This window comes from Lonchura striata, chromosome 4 (assembly GCF_050655825.1).
Source record: "Lonchura striata isolate lonStrDom1 chromosome 4, ASM5065582v1, whole genome shotgun sequence".
NCBI classification, from domain to species: domain Eukaryota; kingdom Metazoa; phylum Chordata; class Aves; order Passeriformes; family Estrildidae; genus Lonchura; species Lonchura striata.
In genome coordinates, this window is record NC_140706.1 from 38934423 (window position 1) to 38947802 (window position 13380).

At 36.3% G+C, this 13380-nt stretch overlaps 1 protein-coding gene across 5 annotated transcripts in view; it reads right to left on the reverse strand.

Annotated features, from left to right (window-relative positions):
* KLHL2 (kelch like family member 2) overlaps positions 1 to 13380 on the reverse strand; it is a 53892-nt gene that overhangs the window by 12326 nt on the left and 28186 nt on the right. For all 5 annotated transcript variants that reach the window (XM_085578010.1, XM_021550256.3, XM_085578008.1 and 2 more), the window contains 2 exons: positions 7248 to 7410; positions 489 to 598 (listed from right to left, as the gene is read on the reverse strand). In XM_085578010.1, the coding sequence (XP_085434136.1) occupies positions 489 to 598; positions 7248 to 7410 (273 nt within the window). The remainder of the gene's footprint in view (positions 1 to 488; positions 599 to 7247; positions 7411 to 13380) is intronic.

The following is a 13380-nucleotide window of genomic DNA, read 5'->3' on the forward strand; positions in this document are numbered from 1 at the left end:
TCATCTCCTGTACAACCCGCATGTGTTCATTTAGGTTAAACAGCTCACATATACACACAATACCTTTAATACCTTTGTGGGACTGCTGATGTAAAGTTAGTAAATGGCATATAATTGCTCTTCAAACTTGGAATTATTTATGCCTTGGTAAACAAAACTCCTGTGGATGTGACTCAGCATGTGTTCTGGTTGCTCTGCTTGAAGATGAGAATGAATTTCCATTTAATGTAGCTTTGGTTTTGGGAGTTTTTTTCCCCAAGAAGGTAAAGGGATTTAATATAGTTGTAGGATTTTTAAGAGTTGAGACTAGTTGTCAACATCAGACTAACAACACTTTTGGGAAACATCCTTTAAACTTGAGTACAATGCCTGCCTAATTTCACTAAGGAAACACAGAACACATCTGAAAAAGGGCACAAGATCAGTGGAACAAGCTTGCTCTTTCACCTGAAAGGATAAAAAGAATAATGAGATACAGATTGTCTTACCTTCTCCTCTGAGGCAATTGTGAGTTTGTCACTGGATATCAGACTGCACACCTGCTCTACACCAAGATTGAGGTATTCTTCACTAAGTACGACATCGGAAAAGTGCTGCTCTGTTTGGGGGAAAAGAACTACACTAACATAGAGTGCAACACATCTCCACATGTATGACAAGCATTAAAGCAGCAGGGGAAAAGAGAGGAAGATGATTCAATATGCATGCTGCTTTACCCTATCTAGAAGCAATACACTGACTTAAAACCTCTTCTATAAGTTAAAGCTTTTATATTTAAAGATTACTTAACTGAAATATTAAAGCACATTATACTAAAAGTATTATAGCAATTTTCAGATGCTTGCTTCATCTCAGTACTTGTCCTTTAGAATTACCTAAGTCTCATTTTGCTAAATTTGTACACAAAAATACAGAAAAAAGAATCCAGAGTCTTTATATGTTGTTGTCAAGCCTATTGTAAATTTATAGTTTGATATGAACAATAGTTGATTCTTTAGAACCAACCAGCAATGCCATACAAGGCATCTCTCAGAACTTCTCCAAGGTCATAAAATATTGCATATTGCAATCTCTACAAAATGCAGAAGGTATGTAGTTTTTCCTAATTTTTTTAAACTTCAACTTAAATAAAACTGAAAAAATTTAAAGTTTCCAAGTTGTCATTCAGTTACTCAGTTATTCCCTCCCTTCCTTAAAATTGCTTTTTATGACATTATTTTGCTTAAAAAGTAGTTCCATTCAGTTAAATTATTTTTCCCCTTCTGCTATTCTTAACAGAAGTCAGAAGGGAAAACTGTTACTAAGAACTTAATAATTCTCTCAAAATTAGACTAAATAAAAAGAAGCCAGCAAATATACTCAAACCAAAGAACATTTTATAGCCTCTCAATCACTCTATAAGTACTACTGTAACTAAGACTCCACACTTGAGAAAGTTGTCTAAGCTGTTTAAAAAAGTTTAAGAATGCTGAATACTTAAACTCAAGAAGACTAATTTTTCAGTTCAACTTTGCAGGGTACAAGTAAACAGCTGTTTTAGATGCAATCATCATCAGTACAAGTCCCTCGAATTCTTCAGTGTTCTCATGATGGACAGGTACTATTTTCTGCAGTACTTCAGGCAATGGGAAAGAAAGGATGAAAATAAATACTATTAATTTTTATAACATCCCCATTACTTTTCCACTCTACAAATCTCTTGTATCTGTTTCTCAAGCTAAATATCTGATGAGTTTTATTGTTTGCAAATAGAAATTGAGAAAGATAATTTGTATAGATTATTTTTACAATAAACTCCAAATTTTAGGTGAGTGTCTCAAACCAGTATGCCTGACTGTACTGAGAAGCTGAGTTTGGAAGCAAGCAGAAGGGAGAAGGAAACACATCCAAATATCAAACAAATCTGAGGTTCTGAAGCACTGTTCATCTTTCGTTGCGGAATACAATGCAACAGTAGATCACATCCAACAGGATATATTTCATAATTTAGAAAGACCTGGTTGGTTTTACAAACTCACATACAAAAGCCTTGCTTTTTAAAAGTTGATTTAGATTTATGTAATGCACTAAGTAGGAAGAGATCCATCCTCTAAACTAGGAGAGGTGAAAGTTGAGAATATTCAAAGTAATACAATGAATGTGAGGCTGTCTCCTGTTTTCATGCTAGACAGGAGAACTGTAGAAGAGAATCTGCAAAAAAACAGTGCTTGAACAAAAACTGTTTACTGGATGTCAGCCTCTTAAAGCATAAAACGTGGCACCTGGTCAAGAGAAGGAGTGGAAAAAGGAGAAACAATAAACCAAACTACTCCATCAACAGCTACAGATCCTCAGGTGAATGAATTACAGACAAAAGAGAAAGAGAAAGGATTTCTACATAAATTTTAGTCATCAAAAAAGAGGCAAGGTGAAATAACTTGTCTCATAAGAGTAAGATCTCTTGTTGTCTAGCAGACCATCATAACTGATTGATAGATAACATTCGGGCAGAAGCCAATTGCAATTACAGCTACATGGATTATTTAATATAATTAAAAACTGAAAAAGAACAAGGAAATGTAAAAATCAATTAAATCCACCCATGGCAATTTATGCAATGCTGGTTCAAGTGTTAAAGACAGAAGGTTTCATTATATATAAAAATCACACTTATGAAATTCAAACTTTTGGCATCCTTTTAGCAAGAAGGATATCAGCATCTTCGAAATAGCATGACTCAGTACTAAAATTTCAAGAAATCACACTTAGATCCTCTTTTCCCGATAACGATGAAAAATAGTACTGGAGGTGCATGGATTTTTTTGCCTTCTGGGTTAGGATTTGTATTATCTCATATTACCGCTCCCATCCTGAAAGCTTCAATAATCTGAAGATTTTGACATCAAACATGATGAAGGTTATGCTTAAATTATTAAATATTTCATGCAACTGTCCCCTGTAAAATCTCAAATTATCTTGTTTTTTATTTATTGCATTATGAAACATACTTTTTCTTTATGAACATCTCTTAGAGAATCAAAGAGAGGACTAACCAGATAGAAGTTTTCATGAGAGAATAAAATAATTATTTTTTCCCAAGTCAGAATTTTCCACACAGTATGCAACTTTGACAAATTTGTACTGGAATCCTGCCCTATTTCTTGCCTCTTTACCCAGAAATTGAAGCCAGCTGGCTCTAGAGTCTGGCCTGGAAACAAGCTGTTTTAGGACCTGCAGAGGCTTGGCTTCTAAATTCCCAGTTCCTAAGCAAGTGGAGTCCTACTTCTTTATTATCAAGTCTAAACTCTGTCTAAAAAAAAAAAATTATCCATTTTAGGACGTTTCTAAAATATCTGTTCCAATCGCATATGAAAAACAGATTTTCACATTTTTACAACTGAGTCAGCTAAAGACTTGTCCTTGTCTGCCCTGTACCAGTAGGGTGGGACAAATGAAAAGGAAGTCTTTAACAACACGAAAGGGGCTAGTAACAAAAATGTCTGGAAGTACAATAAACAATGCCAGCAGGGAGAGCACAGAAAGAAAATAGGAGCTGTAAATGTATCACTTTTTTGGTATTTGTTGTTCTGAGTCTAGAGCCATGTATACATGCACATGCAGCAAAAAGCACTTGACACCTCTTCTATCCAAAAGGCACAAAAGTCCGGCTATTGACATTATATTTCTCAATTACATAGGAAGAAAACCTACATCTGAAGCCTGCAGAGGACATTTTATTCTTTAAATATTTATGGATTCATTCACAATGCCACATCAAGATTTTTTTTGCTTGGGACAAAAAGGCCTTTGCTATAGACCTATTTTAAGGCAGTGGTCAAACAGAAACCCCAGCTTTGTTGCAGAGGGATAGACACAAGCTCTGCCAGTTGGAGAATCAGCAGAAGCTAAAACTGTAGAATCACATTTTTTTTTTTAAATCTGATTTATTTGTCAGTTTTATACTTAAATAACTGTTTTTTAGAACACCATGAAATTCACAACAGCCAAGGCAACAGCAGCATAGCAACAGACGTTGCTACTTAGAATAGAATCATAGGAATGATTCTGACAACTCCATCCTTTCCATGCCAGGCATTTGGATGTACACAAGAACAGTCCACAGAAGACCTGCACGCTTCCAAGTATTGCCAGGGCTCAAGTTTTAGACTAAGAGCACCAGAATTAAGAATGCTGTTATCCCAAATACAATGCAGCAATCCTTGCATCAAGGATTGCATCTTTTGTTCCCTAACAAAAGAACTTTCAACATCTCAGCACAGTGCTAAAAGCCAAAAAGATTCACTGTGTCAAGCCTCAAAGGACACCTCTGTCCAGGTCTCCCAAAGTTTCCAATGCCTGTACTGCCCTATGCAGTGGGTAAAATACATTATTATTCTTTGTTTAAAACCAAGAAATGTATCAGGACATAAGCACTGAGCAAGGGTCTCTCTAGTCCAAGATGGCACAGCCCTCTTCATTAAAAGGCTTTACCAATTTATCTTCGGGTTGTACATAACATTACAACACCCAAATAACACACCACCTTCTCAGGAAAAACTCTTATTTTGTGAACTTCCTCTAACACTACGTAAGACATAGCCCAGACCAAAACTGAGGACAGACTAGCAGTGCTCATGCCACATACTCTTCCTAGGAATCCTCACAAAAGAAGGATGAGAGGCCTCAGCTGTATAGTCTCTGACTGTGCCAGGGTAACAAGACCCAGAGCAGGATTGCTTGCTGGAACATCATAAGGACAGGTGGCATCTCCAAGTTCAATTGCAACAGAAGCTCATTCCAAGTAACTGTATCAATTGTCCACTATTTTCAGATCTGAGGAGCATATAAATGACTCTCCTCTAAATCCTGTTCTCTGGTGCAAAGGACCAATGCACCACAGGAATATGAAGCTCCAAATTTAAAGGAAGTTGCATTTTCATTCCCACTGGAAGGAAGTTCAAGAGTTTCACTTTTCTAGTAACTTCTGATCCACTGACATCCATTTGTTTTTATATTATCATTCTCACTGTTTTTTTTAATCTAATAATCCTTTTCTGTACTCATTCTAATTTCTAGAGCCTTAATCCCAAAATGTGTGCTCTGAGAGTCAAGCTGCCTTTGATACAAAGCTTAACTCTGAAATGGCACAGCCATGTATTTTTGGCTCAGACTTTTGAGAATTTTTTTTGCAGTTGTAAGAAAGCTATGACAAAGAATGAAGAGCCATTTGAGATAAGAGCAGGGGGAAAAAAGAAGCTATGATGGCTGAGATAGAGGCAGTAAGTAGCCTGAAAATTCAAGAGCAAAAACATTGACCTGAAAAGGTATAGAACTATATGAATGGAAATGAGGGAGTCAGCAGACAGAAATTCAGCAAGACTGATGATGAACCAATTCCAAGGAGAAATGAAGGCCAACGTTTCCTCCCTGGATCCTTTTATCAGGAGTACTGAGCATTCTGGTGCTCAGTCTAGTATCTTGTATGTCCCAAGCAGGACCAACAAATAGCTTCCCTCCTCTTTTCACTTGTCTGTCTTCTGCTTGCAGGCACTCTCTGTGCACAGCAAAGGATGCCTGAACAAAATGACCTTCAACTACAAAACAGAAAAAGATGGTTTAGAAGCAGCTGAAGTAGTTTAGAGGCTTAGTTTAGAGATAACTGAGGCCCAGTCAGTCAGAACAGAAGTTGGAAAAAATAATTTAAAACTCAGAATTAAGCAACAGCTGTATAAAAATATGCTCCCTAAAACATTTAATATCTGAACATTAACTCTAGTTAATAAATGTATATCTTGCTTCCTAATTAAAAAAATGGAATAGCTTTTTGTATTTAATAATGTATTACTCAAAGACAAAAGGATTTAATTAAAACCTTTTGCATAGATGTCTAAATAGAAGTATCACAAAGTCATTCAGTCATGTACACATCACAACTTCACAAGTAAGGTAGGCATTATAAAAGGTAGTACTTTCAAAAACAATCTGAAAAGCTTTTGAATTTTTTAAATTGATATATCAATCATTCTTGATAGAAATACTATAATCTCCTGTGAGTTAAAAAAAAATCTATACCACAAATCAGCATTTCTAGGAACGAAGACAACTGAAAGCATTCATCAGTCCTTGACTTTCTGAGGTCTAAATTTATTCAAGGCAATAAAAAGTCTACTATTTGGACCCGAGTTGAAGCACTTAGTGTTCTGTTTCAGGAAAATCTTCAATTTTAACTCTGTACTAATTGTTAATTATGCTAATTTGTCACTGTACATTTAAGGGAAGTTGTGAAAAGCAATGCAGTCATACTTTTTTTTTTCTACAGCCTTATCAGGACATTTAATTTTTGATTCTCTTTTTTGTTTTTGCTCTTGATCTAAGCCTGACAGTGCTAGAAGGAGGAAGGCAGAACAAAGAGTGGACCTGACTATGCATTCTGACTATACACAGCATAGTTATCTCAAGAATAAGAACAGGCTGTGCATTGCTTTAAAATCCACCCCATAGACACAGCAAATACACAGTAGGAGTTGAGCTGGCACTTGTCACACAGGCCAGCAGTACTCCAAGAATATGATGACAATAAGGGAAGCTTCTGGGGGGAATTTGACAGAAATGGAAGGTAGTTTGGTTATGGAGGAAAGATAAGGCTAGTACCAAGCATGAACATAGGAGACCTGGAGAGACAAATGAAACACAAGATTCAAGTGAATGATAGGTACCCTTTATAGTAAGAAATTTCAGGTCTTTGACTAGATGAGCAGGATTTTCAAAAGATAAGTTGATTACATAATACCCTGTAATATGTACACAAAAATACTGAAAAAAGACTCCAGAGTCTCTATACTCTGTATGTTGCTGCCCTTGCTTCTTCACTAGTGCAGTGCAATGCACCCCTCTTCCCAATGCCTTTTTCTTATTTCTTCCCCCATGTAATTCCTATATACTTTGACTTGTGGTAGTTGTCAGAATTTTAATTCTTCTTTCCTGATTCCTCCCCTAAGTGACAGTGCAAGATTTGAAAGAAGAACTAGCTTCTTTCTGGATTAGAAATGGCTTGGACCCTGCAGAGTCAGAATAGTCTCTGAAAATGCTGCTCCATTCAGCTTATATATAACTATGACCCAGTCAGCAGATTTTATTTCTCTTGAAGGCATTCAGATCAAATGCAGTTTTAATCAGGAGATACATGTCTGCAATACCCTGGATAAAACTTGAGTTCCTCTGGAACCCACCCACATTTCAAGCTGTGTGCTCCACTAATGATAACTTGCCTGCATATGTGTTGGCCTTGCTCAGGAGATCTGTGCATGCATGCATGTCAGCAAAAGCACGAATCCCCAGGCAGTTGATAGGATGAAGCTGAGATTCCAAAAATTCACAGCAAGTCCTTTTCACATCCTGCAGTTGCAAGAGACCAGCTGCTGGGAGCAGTACCTGAAAGGAGAAGCAAGAGTGGTTAATGTCCCAGTTCAATTCTGATATTATATAAGAGTATTAGCAATATTAAGAAAACAAAATAAACCACTAAAAAAACCAAGACTAAAACAAACAGGAAGATTTCAGCATTATGCAACTGAGGAAGTTAAAACCCAGCACGAGCATGATTTTGCCTCCTTACAGATACCATTTAGAATAACAAGCAACATCTCTACCATTGTGTTCACTGGGGAAGTCATTCCACAAACTGCAACTCACTTTATTTAAACTCTTCCCAATTTTCATTCACAAACTCCCTTCTTGCATTTCCCAGCATTTCATAATTACATCTCATTTCCATGCCTTCAGTGTTGGATATTTTTAAAAGAAAGTTTTCTAGAACATGGTAGAATATGCCAATCTTATTTGCATGCAAGCACTGGACACTGTACAATTTTTTGTTACCAGCAAAAATAAATATATTTATTCAAGAAATTCCAGTAAGGACAGAATTCAGCTTCCCCAGAAGTCTGTGACCATCCTGGAAGAATAATAATTCAAGATTGTCTGGCAACAAACATAGACAGGAAAAATGAAGGATCATACATTTAACAAGAGTTTGGTTTGAATAGCAACTGTTAATAAAAGAGAAATGAAGAAAAGACACAAATATGATTGCACTGAGATACACAGACTATTGCTAAGCAAAATACTTAAAAATTAGTTTAAATCTTAGATAATTCATGAAAATATTTAGTAAGTTTAACAGAGTAAGTGGAAGAGATGCAATAAACATAAAAGTAATGTCACACAATTCCAAACAACTTTAGCAAGCTTAAAGGTTATTAATTACAAGGTTGAAAGAGTACAGTGAAATAGTTTTATTTTAGCATATGTTTATGTAAATGTTAAGATGCCATTAACACAATTTATACTGTATTAGTAAAGAACTGTAAAGAACACAGTATGATAAGTTATAACAGTGAGTAGATAAATTCATTTGATAGTTAATTCTACGATAAGATATAATCATTAACTTACGTAGCAAAAATCAATGCCAGAAATCTAGTACTAAGTATTTATTTACACAACTTGTTGCAACGAAGCAAACATTTCATACCTGCTTACAAATTCAGTAACAAATTCAAGGACAGCCCTAGATAATTTTAGGCATATTATCAGTATAGTTGAGCAAATAATTCTGAGAGCAATCCTTGACTGCATAAATGGATCCCGTAGAAAAATATATAAAATCATGATCAAATCAGAATACAAAATGGAAATGCGAAATTTGAGAATGGTATGGAGAAAATTATTTAATATTTGCATTCACAGTTACCCTGGCATACTTATATGAACAGGGATGTTACAAGAACCAGATTACCCATCATTATGGGAAATTTACAGCAGTTCTGAGATCACTGTAACTAACCTTGCAAAGTAAGAGATTTCAATACATTTTAGTTATCAGAAATTAAAACATTCAAGTCTAAACGTATTTTATATTCTGCTGCTAAAAAGGAAAATAGAAGCAAAGTGCATCAAATTTATCTCGTTGAATTACACATTGAGCTTTGGTTACTAGGCAACAAGAGCTGTGATAACATCTCGCTATTTTCATTTGTACCTATAGAAGTGTTGGTTTGAAAGCCGTAACAACCTGCATTCAAAAACACAGTTCTATCACAGTCAGATTTACTCTGCTGAAGCCAGGGACAGAACTAAAGAGAAAAATACCAAAATAACCCAAACTCTTCACAAATCCATCAGAAAAAAAAAAAAAAAGACTACATTAAAACTGCAGTACAGATTAAGTTTAACTGCTGCTGATTCTAAACTGGTCAGTTATAGCTCAGATCTGTTCCAAAAATAGCCAGTAGAGGGTATCATAACTTTCCTTTAAAGATCAAAAATACTGTAATGCGCATACTGCTTCAGACTGCAAGAAATGCAGAGGTGAAAAAAAGCTCTGATTTCTTGTTCTATGAATATATATTCTAAGGCTATTGTTTTTAATATTCGAAGAAAACTGAACAGATTATTACCACAGATGGCAAATAAGAAATTAGGTACTCTCTTTCTTTGTGTCATAATTGTGGTGATGAATCTCAGAATGACTGCTAGATATCCTAGAGCAAATTATTTAACCCTTATGAGCCTATGAAGACTCTTCACTGGTTATTTTCTTTTGGCTCTCCTTCCTGCAGTGACCTGCCTATTCCCAAAGCTCTGTGTACCCATCATGCCAAATACATTTTTCCAGCCCCACTGAAAAAAAAAAGGACTGTGACGAGGAGCAAGTATTTGTTTTAAAATCCACCTGCAATGTCACATGCAGAGTCAGGAGGGATCTACTTAAGGCCTGGAAATTGGGTCCATGTTTTCACTGGAGTAAATTCAAGCCCTTCACAACTCAACTAGATCATCAACCTGTAAATGAGGCTGCTGCAGGAGAATGTCAGGGGCTGAGGGTACTAATGATGCCTGCAGCTTTTCTCTTTCCTGTTTTTTCCTGACAGCATTATGACTGCTCATCTTTGTGCAGCTGGACACATTCACCTCACGTGACCAAAACATGTGTTGAGTTTGGAAGTGAGGAGCAGCTGCTACAGGCAGGCACCTCTCCAGCTGCTCACAGGCCCACCAGGAACACATTTACAACAGTCCCAAAAAGATACATCCTGCCTGAGAGATGAACAAACCTCTACAAGGAAAGAAGGCTCAGAGGAGATGGGCAAGGGTGATGAACTTGGGAAAGAAATACAAGAACGAGTATCTAGTGGCATAAAATCAAATTTATCTCCACATAAAGGGAACTGGAGGGTGACTTTTCCTTTAGTATATGGCTGTACCAGTAAGTCATCAGGTTATGCAAACAGCCTTTTCTAAAATAACTACAAGCATACAGTTCTCCCTCAGCTAAGCCAGGCCAGCAGGGGGAGAAGTACGCATGTGACACGGCTCAGTCTCACAAAAAACATAAAACTGAAAAAGCAACAGAAGGAGCTCTCAAGAGAACCACAGGCTTGAGAGGGCTTTAGGCCATGTATTCCTTCCTGGTGAACTGGAGATGCCCACCATCCTGACAGTGGGCATAGGTAGATCAGTAATGGGAATCGCTTTTGCATAGTGATCCAAACGTATATTTCAACTGCTATGTCATGCTTGTGTTGTGATTTCAGTATATTGCACGTGTCTCTCCTAAATCAAAATATAACACTATGTAGTACTAGGTATCTTCAAAACCGCAAATTTCACGGCAATCATTAAATGCTACTCAAGGACTATGCAGAAGAAACTGGTCAGAGCTGCTGCCCTGGAGTGCCTCCATACCAGACAAGGGTGTCCATCCCACCTGAGGGCTGCTTGATGACCTGACAGGCACAGCCCCTTGATTGGTACCACTTCTTGAACACACAAGGTTTCAGTGGCTGCCCTTCTAGTTGAGAATGGGGGAACAAGTCCAGTGGAAGGAGCCATCAGGATGATCAGAGGACTGAATCATGTGATACTACAAGGAAAAGCTAAGAAAAGTGAGTTTGTTCAACCATTAAAAAAAATAAACAAGGAGACCTTATTACAGTCCACAGCTAATTAATGTGAGGGTAGAGAAGAGCAGCCAGACTATTCTTGAAGATGCATAGCCATAGGACACGGAAAAGTATGAGCATAGGAAAATCTCACTGGGAAAAAAGGAGTTAGATTACTTTTTCTGTTTTGTATTATGTTTTGTTGGGTATTTATTAAGCAAGGTTGGTTAAGCCCCAGAACAGGTTGTCCCAGCCAGCTGCAGAATCTCCATTCCTGGGAGATATTAAAAATTCAGGGACCAGACCTCTCAATGTACTTTTAAAAAGCTCAATAAAAGTATAATTTAAATTGATTAATGCTTTCTGCCTGTTAATTTAAATCAACTTGATTCAGTAATTTTATATCCATCCAAGCTGTCCTCTTTGCATTCCTTTTTGTACCATGAGGTTCTCCTAGACAAACCATATTGTGATACCTGACATATGAAGATGCTTAAGACAATATTTTCTTCTCTAATAATTTCCAATTTCTTGTAAATGACTTAAAATTTCTGCCAGGAATATTTACTCAATTCAAATTGATACCCATCAAAACCACATTAAGATCAGTAGAATGTCAATAGGAAAATAGTGACAGATCATATTGCAGGTTTTGAAAACGAGATCCCACAACATAAATAAACCCAAAATTTCTCAGAACACTGAAACACTTTTCAAGCAAATAAGCCAATGAAAATCAGAGCAGTGTATGCCAAGAAAATTGAATAATGTACTGTCTAAAATAGAAAAATTCCATACGTTATTGCATGGAGAGGAAAGAAAATGGATCTGAGACATTAGGAAAGATACTAGTCGAGGAAAGCAGATGCATGAGAATCCAAACCCACTACAATACAACATAGACGCTCACAGAAGAGCAAGTTATCTCCTTGCTAATCACAGATATTGCATATTTTCAGTTACAATATTAAAATGAAATAAATTTCGGAGAACAGCAGTTATGTTAATGCCAGTAATAAAGAAATCTTGAGGAAATAGATTAAGGTTTAACATTTATTTTTAAGTTTTAAATAACCATTTCAGCAAACTAAGCTTCTTCATTTGCTGCTTACATTATCATAGCATGGGAAGAAGGAAATTAACATAGTGGTTAAATATAACCCAAATGATCTAATTTTTTTATTCTCATCTACATGCATCTGTGCCGTAATTAAAACTGTGGTTTGTAACTGAAGTATAGTCTAAATTCTAGGGAAATCATTCAGCACAGCATTGAAATTATGCTATTTGGGAGTATGCATACAAAAACACTAAAATAGACACAAATATTTTAAGGCATCTGTGGGATAAAATGTGGAAGTTTCAATTTTGGAAAATTCAGCCCTGCTTGAATTTCTGTATGAACAACATATGCATGTTAAGTACGGTGTTCCAGTGTTAAAATACAAAAATAAGAGGCTGCACTGGAATTAAAGATGTGCATGAGCTGCAAGCTTAGAACATGATGTCATGTAGCCTATGAAGTATACCTTCTGGATATCTTAAGGCTATTCCTCAATGAATTAAGGCTAATATCCTCAAGGCTATTGCACAATGAAGACATGGATGTATTAATTTTTCCTTTAGCTTAATGAGCCCCATGAAAATAAAAATCAGGTGCAGGTGGCAGTTTCATAGTATCACAGGAAGGAATCAGATCACTAAACAGTCCTATTCCTCCACATTCCCCTTTTAATAGATACAAATTGGTAGAGCACCACTTCAGTAAAAAATTATTGAATAATCATGAAAATGTAATATTTTAAATTATGGAATGATCTAAAAAATACTAAGCAGGTCCCAGCTTGGAAATCAGTGTGACAGATTAAAATGGAGGATAAGGAAAAAGTGTTTTACATATATGCTTTTTAACTTGCATCATAATCTGTACTTAAGAGTCCACTTCAGTTAATGACATGCAATGATAGGAAGTAAACAATTTGCTCAAAAAGCAGCTTTTGAAGAGGCAGCACCTTAGAAGATTAGTCTGAATGAACTACTAATTATTAATAAAAATGTTAGGTACATGGTTTTTTTGTTATTTTCTTGGAGTTTTTTTTTTAAAGGGGTAGCTGTGGAAGTTTTTGGGAGGAATTTGGGACGCAGTTAGTGGTTGCTGAAGTGCAGAAACAAGATTCATGAAGGAAATAAAATTACACAAGAGTCATTTATTTAAATAATACATCATAATGAGGGGTATCCATCTAGTCTACAAGGGAGAATCATACAGTCTTCCTCGGCTTCAGGGTTCTCCTACATCTTCTCTACCGGCTGGAACACTGCCTTAACCACCACATGAAAGTGCATTTTGGCATAAGCTTTCACACAAGAGAGACAGATTGATTTCCTAGTCTGATGGCTATTTTTGTTAACAGTCAGAAGCTTAGGCTTTCATATCCTTTTCTTCTCTTAAAACATA